The sequence below is a fragment of the Macaca thibetana genome, chromosome 3 (assembly GCF_024542745.1).
Source record: "Macaca thibetana thibetana isolate TM-01 chromosome 3, ASM2454274v1, whole genome shotgun sequence".
Taxonomy (NCBI): Eukaryota; Metazoa; Chordata; class Mammalia; order Primates; family Cercopithecidae; genus Macaca; species Macaca thibetana.
Genome location: NC_065580.1, coordinates 114,694,758 through 114,710,994, shown reverse-complemented (window position 1 = coordinate 114,710,994; position 16,237 = coordinate 114,694,758). Strand labels below are relative to the sequence as shown.

The 16,237-nt window shown below is 44.9% G+C and overlaps 2 protein-coding genes across 2 annotated transcripts in view; both read left to right on the top strand.

Moving 5' to 3' along the window:
* Nucleotides 1–16,237, top strand: part of CAMK2B (calcium/calmodulin dependent protein kinase II beta) — a 227,816-nt gene that overhangs the window by 3,483 nt on the left and 208,096 nt on the right. The gene's annotated exons all lie outside the window — the stretch shown is intronic.
* The window catches only part of NUDCD3 (NudC domain containing 3), a 106,643-nt gene that overhangs the window by 48,975 nt on the left and 41,431 nt on the right, over nucleotides 1–16,237 (top strand). The window contains exon 3 of the mRNA XM_050783432.1: nucleotides 14,157–14,289. Coding sequence (XP_050639389.1) covers nucleotides 14,157–14,289 — 133 coding nt within the window. The remainder of the gene's footprint in view (nucleotides 1–14,156; nucleotides 14,290–16,237) is intronic.

Here is a 16,237-nt window from a genome sequence, read left to right as displayed (position 1 = left end):
TTACTAATAGTCTCATGTTGGTGAGGGAGAGAGAGCTCCCGTGCATGAAGACTGAGTAAGAACTTCTAAGTCTCACAACAGCCTAAGAATTGGGATCATTATTGTTCCCATTTTATAGATGAGGAAATTGAGGCTTTAATAAGACTGAGGAATTTGCTCGGATAACACAGCTAGTATGAGCTGAAGCCCAGGATTCAAACTATGGGCTGACTTGAACCCCAAGGTCTGAATTGTCACAACTGCAGACTTAAACCTCCTCCCCTTTCCCTCTCTTTGAATGTTAATTGACATGGTATATTTGTGAAAACTAACTAAAACCAGAAAAATTGGAGAAAAAAAAAAAAAAAAAAAAAAAGACTGTCAAGTTAATAATAATGACCACAGGCTTTTTTTTTCTTTTCTTTTCTTTTCTTTTTTTTTTTTTTTCCCAGTTTTTCTGGTTTTCTCACTAGTTAGTGTCCCTTTTCTGTTCCAGAATTAGGTCCAGGAGTTACCTTGCATTTAGACATTATGTTCTCATCACCTTCGGTCTGTGGCAGTTTCCATCTTTTTTTGATTTTCATGACCTTCACACTTTTGAAGAGGCTAGGTATGTTGTAGAATGTTCCCAATTTGGGTCTGTGTAGTGTTTCCTTAGAATTAGACTCAGGGCTATGGATTTGGAGAGGAATACCGCAGAGGTGTCTTGTCCTTCTCATGTCACATCAGAGGTACATGATGTTAACATGAGTTATTACTGTGATGTTTGCTTGGATCATGTGGCTGAGGCTGGTCGGCCAGGTTTCTCCACTGTCATGTGACGGTTGTCCCCTTTCTGTACTCTGTTCATGAGAGCCACTAAGTCCAGCCCCACTCAAGGGTGGGGGATTAATCCCGCTTCCTAGGAGGATGGAGGAGTTTCAAAGAATTTGTTTAATTCTTAGCATATATTAAAACCACTACAAGGAATAGATAAATATTTTGGGGGAAGATACTGACTTAGAGGTTATGCAAATATTCTGTTTCCTTAAGGTCCTACTGATGTTAGCATCATCGTGGTTCTTGGCAGTTACCATGTTTTAATGGTAATTTCCTATTTCCCTCATTCCTTCTGCATTTTTAATTGGACTTCCATTAGGAAGATTTGTCCCCTTCCCTCATTCATTCATTATAATTTATTCAGTTGTTTATATCAATATGGACTCAAAGGTAATTCTTTTATTCTTTGCTACTATATTATTTATTTTGCTCCCCATACTGTTCCAGCTCTGGCCATTGTGACTTCTGAGTCCTTTGACATCTTTGCATCCCCCCACCCTCCCCCCACTTTTTATTTATTATTATTTATTTATTTATTTATTTTAGTACTTCCTTACTTTCTGGCATTACAGGATTCTCTGGGTTCATCTTTTATTTTCTCTGTTTCAGTCCTAGAATCAGCCATTGTCCAAGGGAATTGTCCAAGGAGCCCAATTCCCTTTATTGAATAATATTTAGAAACCCAGATCTGGGCACTCAGAGGGCATGTGGCTCCTGCTTGTAGGCCCGGTCAGCAGACCAAGCCAGGACATGGATGTGTGTTTACTACCCCACTGTGACACATGCCTCTTTATTTTTTACCTCTCTCTCTGGGTGTATAGGAACTAAACATGAGCTGTCACCTGCATTTAGCAATCTCTTTTAATAGGTGAGTTCTTTGTCATGGAGAAGATGTGTCCCTGACAAATTGTTGGCCATCAGGATCCTGTGTCCTCACTTCTGTGGTTGCTGTGGTCATGAGCCGCCAGTTTTTCACCTTCTTCCAATGATGATGGATATGTCCTTCTTTCCTCCAGGCCATCCCCCTCACTGCTCAGTGCTCACTTGCTACTCCTCCTCCTGCTATCTGTATATTTTTGAGTTAGGCATCCTCATGCACTGCTTGCAATTGCTGTTGTGGGCCCCTCTGTTAGATCATTCCCTCACTGGCCTCCTCTTCACCGAAGTGCAGCAAGAACTTCCGTTCTTATCTCCTTTTCTGTGAATGTGATAGGTTTTCATGGCCAGTGGCTTTTAAACTTTGGCTACAACCTGTAGTTATACTGAGAAATACATGTTAACAAGGCTCCCAGGTATGCACGTGCCTGCATAGTGGCAGTTTCACAAAACAGAGCTTGCTCTTTTTGAGTGCAGTATATCTTGTGTATTTCATTCTATTTTCTTCTGTTCTGCTCTGCTAAGAAGATTTTATACCTACCCTTTGAAAAAATATTGTTCTGGGGAATAAATCCTCCAGCTATGTATAAAAGTCTACAGTCCCTTTCTCTTAGCGCTGTGTTGATATGAGGGTGGGGTGTGGATTAGCACTCGGTATAGGGTGGGGTCAGTATTAGCACTGGGTGTGGGGTGGGGTAGGGGGTCTTAATTAGGACTGGTTGAGGACAGTGCAGGATTGGTGCAGTGTCTACAAGGCTATGATTTTGAGGAGAGGGATTCAGAATCTAGGGTGTAAGCTGTGGATGAATTAGAAAGCTTCCATATTTTCTCTACTTTTTTTTTTTTTTTTTTTTTTTTTTTTGAGACAGAGTCTTGCTCTGTCTCCCAGACTGGAGTGTAGTGGTGCGATCTCCGCTCACTGCAAGCTCCATCGCCTCCCGCGTTCACGCCATTCTCCTGCCTCGCCTCTCGAGAAGCTGGGACTACAGGCGCCCGCCACCACGCCCGGCTAATTTTTGTGTATTTTTAATAGATATGGAGTTTCACCGTGTTCGCCAGGGTGGTCTTGATCTCCTGACCTTGTGATCCGCCTGCCTTGGCCTCCTAAGGTGCTGGGATTACAGGCGTGAGCCACCACGCCGAGCCTGTTTTCTCTACTTCTGAGAAGGACATTTCTGAGAAATAATTGTGTCATTGGTATGCATCCTTTTTGATACTATAGGTACTGTAGGTTTGAGTGTTAGGGGTTTTCTTTGGCCTAATTTTTTCTCACATGGGAAGTCTTTTGAGAATTTAAATGGTAAAGCTGGTCTTATTTTTTCTGATTTTGAATGAACAGGAAAATAAAATTGAGTAAAGACTAAAGTAAGATACTTATATAATTCTGAATTTTTTTTTTAAGAGATGGGGGTGTCTCACTATGTTTCTTAGGCTGATCTCGAACTCCTGCCCTCCAGCAGTCCTCCTGCCTCAGCTTCCCAAGTAGCTGGGGTTGCAGGTGCAAGCCTCTGCACCCAGCTTAGTTCAGAATTCGTATATTTACATATTTATGGAGTAGATTATCTAATTTTGTTTTAAAATATATGTTTCACACTTAAATACTGCTAAAAAATTAGGAAGCCTCTTTCCCACATAAAAATAACACAATTTAAGAAAAAACTCACTGTGCAAACTTCCATTTTTAGTAGGTTAAAATAGTTCTATAGTAAATATACTGATTTTTGTTGATGTTGGCTGACCATCTGACACAGATTGTCAAAAGTATTCCCTAAATATGCATTTAAACCTATCAGAGTATTAGTGGTCATATTATCAGTGATTCCGAGTATCTTGCCTTATTTTTTTCAATAAATATAGAATCATCTAGTTCTTTTTAACTGTAGCCACAAAGTTAATTTTAAAATGTAAAACACATTTTCAAATATACTTCTTATAAGAATTTTTTATTAAAGTGAGCCTTCCTGACTAATCAAACAGTGTCAATGGGGCTGCCCCAGCCCCTGTGGCCCCCACACTGGCCAGAATCAGGTCAGTGACAGGGTGGTCCCTGGGGTCTCTTCCTGTGTTCCTCAGCTGGACTTTAAATGGCAAATAGAGAAGATCAGCAAAAGGCAAAAATTGGTTCTTTGAAAGAAAAAAATGTCAACATAGACAAACTTCTGGTACAACTTATTAAGAGAAGAAAAGATAATTTACAAAGAAGCAAAGATGGAATGGTATTGGCAGCATGGTGGCTCAGGCCTGTAATCCCAGCACTTTGGGAGGCCAAGGCGGGCGGATCACGAGTTCAAGCATTTGAGACCAGCCTGACCAACATGGTGAAATCCCGTCTCTACTAAAAATAGAAAACTTAGCCGGGCATGGTGGCACACACCTGTAATCCCAGCTACTTGGGAGGCTGAGGCAGGACAATTGCTTGAACCCAGGAGGCGGAGGTTGCAGTGAGCCAAGATCGTGCCACTGCATTCCAGCCTGGGTGACAGAGCAAGTCTCTGTCTCAAAAAAAAAAAAAAAAAAAAAAAGGCCGGGCGCTGTGGCTCAAGCCTGTAATCCCAGCACTTTGGGAGGCCGAGACGGGCGGATCACGAGGTTAGGAGATCGAGACCATCCTGGCTAACACAGTGAAACCCCGTCTCTACTAAAAAATACAAAAAACTAGCCGGGCGAGGTGGCGGGCGCCTGTAGTCCCAGCTACTCGGGAGGCTGAGGCAGGAGAATGGCGGGAACCCGGGAGGCGGAGCTTGCAGTGAGCTGAGATCCGGCCACCGCACTCCAGCCTGGGCGGCAGAGCAAGACTCCGTCTCAAAAAAAAAAAAAAAAAAAAAAAAAAAAGAAAAGAAAAAAGAAAGAAAAAAAGAAAAGGGGGTAATAACAAGTAGAGAATAAAAAAAAATATGAGTAGAAAATTGATGTAACTCTCTTTTAGACTTTAAGGAAGGCAGGAGTTCTGAGTATATAAAAATGTTAATGTTAAAAAGGATTGGTGCATTTGACTATATTAAAATGAATAATTTGTGTTGACTAGATAGACATCTTTAAAGTATGAAGACAACTTATAACCAGAAAGTATTTGTAAACTATAAACCAACAAATAATTCTTATCCAAATATATAAAGAACTTCTACAAATCAAAGAAATTACAAACAAAAGTAGTGAAAGACATGAACTGGAATTTCACAGGTGATGAGACATATATGACCAATAACTATATGAAGAGCTGTTCAGCCCCATTAATAAGCAGAGAAATGTGAGTTAAAACTATACTGAGAGCTATTTTTATGTGTATGTAATTGGCAAGATTTTATAAAGTCTGACAGTACAAAGCATGGATCCTATAGTTCTGTAGCATGACCCACTTTGCTGGTGAGAGTAAATTGGGGCAATCCCTCTGGAAAACAGTTTGGCATTATCTCTTAAAGTTGAACATGTATATATCCTTTGACCTAGAAGTTCTACTCCTAGATGTATAGCCAAGACAGACTCTTTAGATTTTCGGAAGTACACAAAAAGGAGGGAATAGCATAATGAATGCCCACGAAACTTTCACTCTGCTTCATCACTTAGCAACACGTCATGGTTGTTGTTTCATCTTTCTCCCTACCCTCAGACTTTTGGTTTTGTTTTTGATAGAACAAATCCCAGACATCATGTAATTTCACCCGTAAATACTTCAATAAGAAATAAGGACTTAAATTTAACAGAATTATATTATCTTACAAATTTATAATTCCTTAAAATCATCTAATACCCAATCAGTATTTACTGATTTTCCTGATTGTCTCAAAAATTTTTTTTTCTTCAAATTAGCATCCCAGCAAAGGTCCAAACATTGAATTTGGTTGATAGATCTTATGATTCTTAATTTAGAGTAGTTCCCCTTCTCATTTTTTGTCCCATGCCATGTATTTGTCCAAAAAACTTAGAACTTAGCCTTGTATAATTTCACTGATTCTAGATCTGGCTGACTGTGTGCTCCTGGTTTTGATGGCCGTGCTTCTCTGCCCCTCGTCTTTACTGTGAAGTTGTATTCAGACCTGTAGGTTGGAATGGAATCGAGATCCCGTGTTGGGGGCAGTGGTACCCAATAGGCAGGCCCTTTCAGGGGGCACATAGCATGTGTGTCACAGATATTTGGGGTGTTCTGGATCCTTCTGTCACAGATTCCTCCTCAGCTTTTCACCTGGTGCTCACCAGGAATGAATGAAAGTTGCCAGACTCATTGCCTTCATTACAGAAGATGGTGCAAGATAGTGATGTTCTCATTCTGTTTTACCTTCTTTGCTTATTATCTGGAGTTCTTATTTAGGGGCATGGCCTTTCAGAAATTACAGTTCCTATGGAACCATTTTATTGATGACTTTTCAGGTTGAGCAGGTCTGATCACTAAAGGTGACCCCTGGAGATTTTGTTTTATGAACTCATGGAATTTTTTTTTTTTTTTTTTTTTTGAGATGGAGTCTCACTCTGTTGCCCAGGCTGGAGTGCAGTGGCGCCATCTCAGCTCACTGCAAGCTCCGCCTCCTGGGTTCACGCCATTCTCCTGGCCTCAGCCTCCTGGGTAGCTGGAACTACAGGCACGCGCCACCACGCCCAGCTAATTTTTTGTATTTTTAGTAGAGATGGGGTTTCAACATGGTCTCGATCTCCTGACCTCGTGATCCGCCCACCTCCGCCTCCCAGAGTGCTGGGATTACAGGTGCAAGCCACTGCACCTGGCTGAACTCATAGATTTTTAATATGCTATGTGCTTCAGTCCATTGTGGACTTCATTTATTTATTTATGATTGTCCCATCTTTGGCCAGCAGGGAGCCTTCTGAAATTGGCTGATGTGTCCTTTCAGCATGATCCTCCTGGTCTTTGACAGTTCCCCACTTGCTGTAAGGAAGACAGCTAGGCTCACCCTGTGTGTTCTGGCCCCAGGTTGGGGACTAGCCACATCTCTGGGAACTCTGGCTCTCCTGTTGGTGAGTTAGCATTGTCTTTGAAGTAGGCGGCTACTGTCATTGGAAGACCAATGTGTGGTAGATGCTAAAGAGGTAATAAATCAGGTATCGATAAAATTGTTGACACTAGATTTTTAGAAAAAGCAACTTACAGATAAAAAAGTGTAGAATTATTAGGCAAAAGGCATAACTTCTCTCTCCAGATGTCTCAGAGGGTTCAAGAATCATCCCATAGACATAAAAGCTGCTCAGTGAGCTGTCTTTCCATAGCCAAAGACTTTCTAAAGGGAAAGCACTGAGTAAGAAAGCAGTACTGAGTGTCACGATACCTTGTTTTAGTCATTTTAAATGGTTTGTTCCTCACCTTTTGGGAGAGATGCTGTTAGTCTTCCCATTTTATAGGTCAGGGGACCAAGGCACACAGAGAGGCTGAGTGACCTAGTCCCTGGTTGGTGTGCAGGGAAGCTGGGCTTGACCTCAGGTTGGACACCACGGACACACAGAGCATGGAAACTGCTTGACTGCTGTGGGACTGGCTTGGAGACATTGATTTGTAGGACATACTTGAGACCAGAGCCTGCGGCCTGGGGTGGCTGCTACATTGGCACTGAGCCTTTTGTGCGGCTGGCTGAGGTGGCATGTTATCCACAGTTGGCCTGATGTGGGTGGGGAGGGGGTCACGTCCCTGCTAGTAAAGAAGCATGAACTTAGAAATAATGCATGCACAGCAATGAAAGGAGCCTGGTGGATAGGGGAGCCTCAGCGGGAGCTGGGCAGCAGGCAGGGAGGCACCGCCCTCTAGACAGATGAATCTGGCAAGAGTTGCAGGAAGGCTGGTTAATATGAGGTGCTTGTCTGTGCAGAAGCCTGGGAGTGGTGACTGGCTCCAGCCTGTCCCTTCATGAGTGAGAAGGTTGAAGGCTGCAGAAGTCAAGACCAAGGCCCAGTCTACGTCTGGGTCGCTGGAGTTGGGGCAGACCTGGCAGCTGGAGGCCTAGAGCTGGGGTCCAGGCATTGAGTCATTTTTGAGCACTGAAATCCGCATTAGTGGACAAGCTCTCGGGAGTGAACACTCCTAGGAAGATACAACCGAGAAGTAGGAAGTGGGCCTGGCCGACCATGAGTTTTAGGCTTCAGAAGCAGGGCAGTGGGCCTCAAGGATGGGTCATTTTTATAATAATGCTTATTTTATAAAGCTTTGAAAATGAAGAAACCCAGAAGAAAATTGACCGTATTTCCATCAGGTGGAAGGAATCTTGAGTTGAGACTGAGCATAGGCAGGGAAGAGTTGACAGATGAGGAGGAGTATTCATTTGTGGGAGCAGGAGGAAAAAGGGAGGAAGGAATCATGACACTCAATCATGGGCTACCTTGAGTGCCTTGCTGAGGCCCTGGCCTTGTCTCCTGGGCCATAGGGAGCCTTACGAGGTTGTTGAGAATAATGTAGTCACAGTGGCATGCGAAGAGACTGAGAAGAGATGCAGCCATGGCTCCCATCCTGGTGTGGAATGTGCCGGGTCAGTGAGATGAGAAGAAAATTGGTAAGAGACAGGTGAGAATTTCAAGGGAGAGAGTGAGCCATGTCTGCTGGTTGCCTCATACCTATGGTGCGTACATCACACACATATATACTGCATGCCCATACCACACCCATACTATACCTTATGCACACATATGCACACTGCATGCATACATGCATACCATATACATGCACATAGCAGACACATATTGCATGCCCACAAGCACCACACACACACCACACACATTGCATGCACATGTGCACCGCACACATGCACCACACATACAGACTGCACACACATTACACATGCCTACATGCACACGCAGGTACACATGTACCAAACACATGCATGTGGCACAAACACATTGTATGCACACACATATACCCCCACACACATATAGTGCGCACATACCTTTATCACACAGTGCACTGCACATATACCACACACATGTACTATGCACACATACACACATGCTGGCTTAGTCCATTTGGGCTACTATAACAAAATACCATAGCCTGGGTGGCTTGTAGACCACAGAAATTTATGTCTCACAATTCTGGAGGCTAGAAGTCCAAGATCAAGGCACCAGTAGATTCAGTGTCTGGGGAGGCCCTGCTTCCTGATTGACGGATCTCTGTTTTCATGTGGTGTCCTCCCATGGTGGAAGGGATGAGGAAGCTCTTTGAGACTTCCATATAAGGGCACTAATCCCACTCAGAGGCTCTACCCTCATGACCTAATCACCTCCTAAAGGCCCCACCTCCTACTGCCATCACCTTCGGGGTTAGGATTTCAAGATACACGTTTTAGGGGAACACAAACATTTCAGACCGTAGCACACATATATGTACATTGCACCCAAATGTTGTGGGACCTCTTCTGAGGGGACAGTGAGGTCAACAGGTGGTGAGGTGTGATGACAACTCTTTCACCTGGGATAATGGAAGGAGATGAGGGTGACAGGGATGTTGTCATCTTTGCACAGAGTAATGGCTTTTGTGCAATTTGGTTAAGGGCAATGTAGTTAAGAGTGTGAACATTTAAAGGGTAGACAGGATTGATTGCAAGAGATATGAAAGAACAGCTGTATTTGGGGTGACAGAGAGGGGGTTGACAAACCGGGCCTCAATCACTGAGCCCCAGGGGGCGGGAAGTGGGGAGCAGCAAGCTTGACATTTCTGTGCAAACACCTCCGCTTTGGAATCACTGGCTGTGACTTGGGGAGCCAAACCTTGCCTTTAGTCAGGCAGTCAATGCCTATCGTAGGCATTCTCTCTCTGGAGAAGAGCTTGAGGTCAGCCCTTATCTGGTTGAATTACAAATCTATTACAGGTTTGGGGCTTTAGCTTCCTAGACAAAACTCTTTAGGTTAGGTCTTTGACCTCCTTTTACTCTTCATTTTACATATTTGCCACTAGCTTTTGGAAAATCAGGATTGTCTGATCCTGTTTTGTTTTTTGTTTCGTTTTATAGACAGGGTCTCATTCTGTCATCCAGGCTGGAGTGCAGTGGCACAATCATAGCTCACTATAACCTTGAACTCCTGGGCTCAATCCATTCTCCCACCTCAACCCCTCAAGTGGCTGACACTACAGGTGTGCGCCATATGTGTGGCTAATTTTAAAATGTTTTGTAGGCTGCGTCTTCTTATGTTGCCCAGGCTGGTCTCAGACTCCTGGCCTCAAGTAATCCTCCTGTTTTGGCCTCCCAAAGCGCTGAAATTGCAAGTGTGAGCCTAGCCTAATCCTGTGTTTTTTAAAAACAAATGGAAGGAGGCTGGGCACGGTGGCCCACGCCTGTAATCCCAGCACTATGGGAGGCTGAGGCAGGCGGATCACTTGAGGTCAGGATTTCGAGACCAGCCTGGCCAACATGGTAAAACCCCATCTGTACTAAAATACAAAAATTAGCTGGGAGTGGTGGTGCCCACCCGTAATCCCAGCTACTCTGGAGACTGAGGCAGGAGAATTGCGTGAACCTGGGAGGCAAAGGTTGCAGTGAGCCGAGATTGTGGCACTGCACTCCAGCCTGGGTGACAGAGCGAGACTCCGTCTCAAAAAAAAAAAAAAAAAGAGAAAGAAAGAGAGGACCTTTTGGTTTCTAGTGGCAGCACTCAAACAGGCAGATTGGGTAGGTCGGGTTCCTGACGATGAGTCTCAGAAACCTGGTCAGAAACCTGACCTACTCAGTCAAGAACTGCTTGCCTGCATGACAGTGACTCCTGGTGACAGTGCCGCCAGCTCTCCCTGTGCAGGTGACCCTGGTGCCTGGCTTGCCACACTCAGCAGCACCTGGGCCTGCAGTCTGCCAGGAAGGGTCTGGCCTATCCCCAAGGAGACATAGGGCCCTGCTACCCACAGCACCCAACAGGCAACAGAGCCTGTTCTGTGTTTTTCCTTTAACACATTTAGAACCTTGTTATCCCAGCTCATCGGGAGTGGGAGCTGCAGGGAGACCTACTCCATAATCTTCAACCTGACTGCTGACTCACTTTCCTACTCCCACCCTTGGTGCTGAAGCGTGGATGCTCCCTCCCCTGCCTCCTACCGTGTGCCCAGGCCTGCAGCTGCAGGGGTGACCAACAGTGGCACAGTGGGGGCCAGAGACACCTGCACTTGACAGGACGCTTATTTTAACATACTGTTGGCTGGAAATAATCAACCTTATTTAAATAGAATGTGCATTCAGAGCACTATAAAAAGCACCCAACAACTTGCAAGGGCTGTTTAAGGAGTGATTCTCCTGCTTCCTTTGGAGGGAATCTGCAGGTTCCATGCAAGAGGAGCCAGGCCAGGGCTGCTGAGGACACAGCAGGAGGATGGGGTGAGGCAGGTTCTGTGTGACCAGAGCCCTCTCCAAAAGCATACAGCTTTACTGCAGCGTTTAGTGGCAAGGGTGACAGATGTCCTCCCTCACTCCAAGGCAGAGACTGACCGCCATTTGCCCTGGAGGAGGCAGAACCCATGTGGGCATCGCTGGTGGTATAAGCTGAGTGACTGCACTGTTGCTGGCGGCAGCATCCCCAAGGATATCCCCCAGCATTATACTCATTCTCCTTTCTTGAGAGAGCCATTTCTTTTTCCCAACTTTTGAGGAGTCTTCATGTTTACTCCCTGATCTCTGCCAAGTGCTGGGGCCATGTTGGTCTTTATTTTGTGTGTGTGTGTGGGGTATTTAATTTGTATGTTTTCATAATTTTGACTCTTTTCAAATGGTAATGTATGTACAAAAGTGTCAATGAAAAGAAGTCTACAGTTTCCAGCCATAAAAGTAGCTGCTGCTATCCTATTGTTCTTTTGGAAATATTCTCTGCATGTTCAAGCATATTTATGTCAGATGTGAGTCTTAAAGCTGCTGTCAGTGCTCACCTAGAAGGATCCTGTGGAAACTTGGGGGCTGGCTGAGTCCCCCTCTCTGTGTCTGACTCCTTCGTACTCTGCTCCAAGAGTCAGGCTAGTAGTGCTGCTGCTGTGGTCCTGGGACCGCACCTGGATACAGGGGCTGCAGGGTGCATCACTGTCTCCTGTTAGCATTTTTTAAAGAGAACCATTTTTCTCTTGGTTATAAAAATGTCTACATATTCTAGGGAGGTTGGATAATACCTAGGTACAAAGAAGAAAGTCAGATTCCTTGTTACTCTACTATCAGAGATAACCACAAAGATTTAATGTGCTTCTTTTCAGTCTTTTTCATATATGTGTACACATGTGTGTGTGTATTATGTTTCTTCTTAGAAATTAAAGTCATTCCATACTTAAAAGTAACAATACCCCCTTTTCAGTTTTATGGTATATTGAAAGCTTCCTCCGTATCACTAAATAGTCTTTGAAAATGTGTTTATTGGTTGCATCTAAATCTTTCTTTTGCTGCCCGTTTTCAACATACTGTACGTTCTTTAGTTTCCTTCCCTGCACCCTGTTTCTCATGTCGTTCAGCCAGGAATCCTATGTGACTCCTGGTTTCCATATGTCATTTCTCTGTCCCACAGTGGCCCTCATGTGTGAGTAATTTAAGGCTGACATCTCTTCTGATTGGTTAGTGTCTAGTCCTGCCAATATTCAGTGCTGAATTTTGAATATCACCTCTGATTGAAATTAGTTTCCTTAGCTACTGTGTTTGCTCATGCTACCACAATAACGTACCACAAAATGGGCGGCTTAAACAAATGTTGATTCTCTCACAGTTCTTAGAAGGGAAGTCTGAGATCAAAGTGTCAGCAGGGCCATGTTCCCTCTGAAGGCCTTAGGGGAAGATATTCCCTCTCCTCTTCAAGCTTTAGGTGGTGTCCTGCGGTCCTTGGCATTCCTTGGCCTATAGGCACATCACACCATTGTCTCCACATGGCCTTCACATCGTCTCTCCAAAGTCCCCCTTTTAAGGACATCAGTCATAGTGGATTAGGGCCTACCCTAATGACCTTGTTGTAACTGCGTCACCTGTGTAAAGACCCTGTTTTTATTAAGGTCACATTCTGAGGTCCTGGGGATTAAGATTCCAACATAGCATTTTAGGGGACCCAATTCAGTTCTTAACAGCCACCAGTTGCCAAGCCCAGAGGACTCAGGCTATGGTGGAGGCCCAGCTTCATGCCTAGACAGTATGCAGAGCATACCCACGGTAGGTAAATATGTTCTTGTCTTAGAACTCTGGCCAGAGAAAGCCTGCACTCTTGGACCACCCCTTCCCAACTCTTGTCTTGCATGTGTAAGATACATAGATGTAGATACGTGTAGTTCTGTGTTTTCCTGTATGAACAGGATCATAGTACACACATTGTTTATGAGCCCATGTGGCCGTCTCCCTGCCAGATTTTGTCTGCTTGTCTCTGAACAGGCCCTGGAGAAGTTGACTGAGCTGCACCTACTGTTGGAATGTTCTGTGTTCATAGCTGCTGCCTCCTCCATGACTAGGCTTTTGTCTGTAATTTAGATCTTCAGTTCACTATAATGGACTTGTGAGCCTAAACTTACATAGTGTTTATATTATTAGCATTGTTACATTTTATGGAAAATATTATATTTTATTTTTAACATCAGCTTCTTGGTAGGTTTATCTGTATCTGTGCTGTGTTTATAACAGACCTATACAATAAGATCTGCTTGATTTAGTTTTTTAGGCTGTCTCATTAAATGTTTTACTTATGTCTTACAAATGATGTATACAATTTTAGTGCAGTCCTTTTAGCTTTGATTTATTTACTAGGAGAAAATAGAGGCTAGGGGTTGGATTAGGATTGAAGTTTAGCAGCTGCAGGATGAAATAGTTTTGCCTTTTTTTTTTTTTTGAGATGGAGTTTCGCTCTTGTTTCCCAGGCTGGAGTGCAATGGTGCAATCTTGGCTCACTGCAACCTGCAACCTCCGCCTCTCAGGTTCAAGCAATTCTCCTCCCTAAGCCTTCCAAGTAGCTGGGATTATAGGCATGTGCTCCCATGCTCAGCTAATTTTTGTATTTTTAGTAGAGACAGGGTTTCGCCATGTTGGCTAGGCTGGTTTCGAACTCCGGACCTCAGGTGATTCACCCACCCTTGGCCTCCCAAAGTGCTGGGATTACAGGCATGAGCCACCACACCTGGCCTCTTTTTTTTCCCTTTTTTTTAAAGATACGCCCTGCCAAGCAGTTTATAAGAAACCAAGGACTCATGAGCCTAAGAATTTTATTAATAAGGGCCCTCTGATTAATTAACAGGCCTGGATCTCAGTACTCTGAAGGCCAGCAGCACCAGCTATACTTTGACTGTGGTCCCAGATACTTTTCCTAAACCGTAGGGTGCTGCACTGAGGTTTCTTTTCTGTAGCTTTTCCTTGTCATGTGGTTTCCAGGGGTACCATGTAGGAGGGTCAGAAAGGAAGTCACCTGAAAAGAGGAGGGGTTTCCAGATGCCAGAGCAAGCAAGCTTGAGATGAAACTTGAGTTGGTCACGTCTCCAGGATGTAGGAGTGGCATGTGGCTGGGCTGTCCATGGGGTCCTCTGCTCAGGCATGTCTGGCTGGGATCTTACCTTTTTTATTCTTTTTCAGGATTCAGGAGCAGTTCCAGAAGAATCCCGACAGTTACAATGGTGCTGTCCGAGAGAACTACACCTGGTCACAGGACTATACTGACCTGGAGGTCAGAGTGCCAGTACCCAAGCACGTGGTGAAGGGAAAGCAGGTAATGGCCTTGGTGGGTAGTGGTGGGTGGCTTCACCCAAGCCAGTCAAAGCTGTTGCAGGAAAGACCCAGCATCCTTGAGGGAGTGTTGAGATCGCCTTTGGGATGTGAGGCATGTTCCTTCTCCTGCCCTAGGAATGAGCTGAGCACACCATCCTTGCTCCCCTTATTCTGTTCGTGAGGTTCTCCCAGCTGTTCTGCAGAAATCTCCCTCTGGGGATGGTGAGCCCTGTTCACACTACTTCCTGAGAGAGAAACCCAAGCATCTGAGGTCCTCACCTATTTTATAAACAAAGCCACAGGCACTCTTGGGGTTCCTATTGTAGATGGCCAGCCTCTCAGTTTTCAAGGGAATCCTCAAACATTATCTTGGTGAATTCTCTTTTTTCCTAAAGATTAAATCTGCCTTCGGTTTCCCTAAGAAAAGTCCAGTCAACTAAATGCACAGTGATAGCTAACATAAATTGACATAGCATCTGTCATGTGAGTTTCCTGGGCTTTGCGAGCCCAGGGTCTAATAAACTCAAATTAGACAAAGTGACACAGTGGGTAGCACCTCCCCGTGTATGGTGATGAACCATGCATCACAGAGATGAAAGGATTACGATTTAATTCTCCATAACCTTTTTTTTTTTTTTTTTTTTGAGACGGAGTCTCGCTCTGTCGCCCAGGCTGGAGTGCAGTGGCTGGATCTTGGCTCATTGCAAGCTCCGCCTCCCGGGTTTACGCCATTCTCCTGCCTCAGCCTCCCCAGTAGCTGGGACTACAGGCGCACGCCACCTCGCCCGGCTAGTTTTTTTGTATTTTTTTAGTAGAGACGGGGTTTCACCTGGTTAGCCAGGATGGTCTCGATCTCCTGACCTCGTGATCTGCCCGTCTCGGCCTCCCAAAGTGCTGGGATTACGGGCTTGAGCCACCGCGCCCGGCCAATTCTCCATAACCTTTAATCACAGGAGAAAGAGAACTCTCAGACTCTGCAGTTCTCCCAGGGCAACAACATGGCTGCACAGGAGGGAGGGAGGGACGGAGGGACGGAGGGACAGGCCCACCCCATCCCAGCGTCCCCACTTGCTATCCTTGCTATTTTTTTTATTTCCTCCTATTCACATAGGTGGCATGCATGTGCCGAGGATAAGCTTCCTGGTCCCCACACCCTCTTTTTTAAGGTTGACTTGGAGTCCTCAAAGGGCATGCCATCCCTGCTGGGGCCAGCCACCTGGTGTCATTCCCTGTGCCTCTGTTACTGCTTAGTGGCGTGATGGGTAGGCCTGTAGTTTGTGCACTGATACCAACCATTCTGCTTTCCCCAGGTTTCTTTTATGCCTCCTCAGGGAACAGGTGTCAGGCTGTGGGCCTTTGCTCCCCTCAACAACAAACACAAAACTTATTTTTCTTCAGCTACAAACACCCCGTCACCCCCCTTTAGGCTACATCAGGTCATGGGTGAGACCCATTGAAGCCCCATCCAGTCCTGAGAGGCAAAGCAAAGAACCCAGGTCACAATGATGAAGTGGATGGCCAGGCCTGTGTGCTGTGAGGCTCTTCCATGGAACAGGGAGCCATGTCATGATGTACCTGTAACATTCACAACTTGAGTTTCAAAAACTAAAGTTTCTGAAACCTCCATCTAATGAGTTTAAGTGAGTATAAGTTTAATCTTTTTTTTTAAAATAGAGTTGACCTCATTCTGTCACTCAGGCTGGAGTGCAATGGCATGATCACGACTCACTGCAGCCTTCAACTCCTGGGTTCAAGCTATTCTCCCACCTTAGCCTCCTGAGTAACTGGGACTTCAGGTGCTTGCTATCATGCCTGGTTAAGTTTTAAAATTTTTTTTGTAGAGATGGAGTCCTGCTGTTTCCCAGGCTGGTCTTGAAATCCTGGCCTCAAGTGATCCTCCCACTTCAGTCTCCTGAGTAGCTGGGCTTGCAGGTGTGAGCCATCATTCC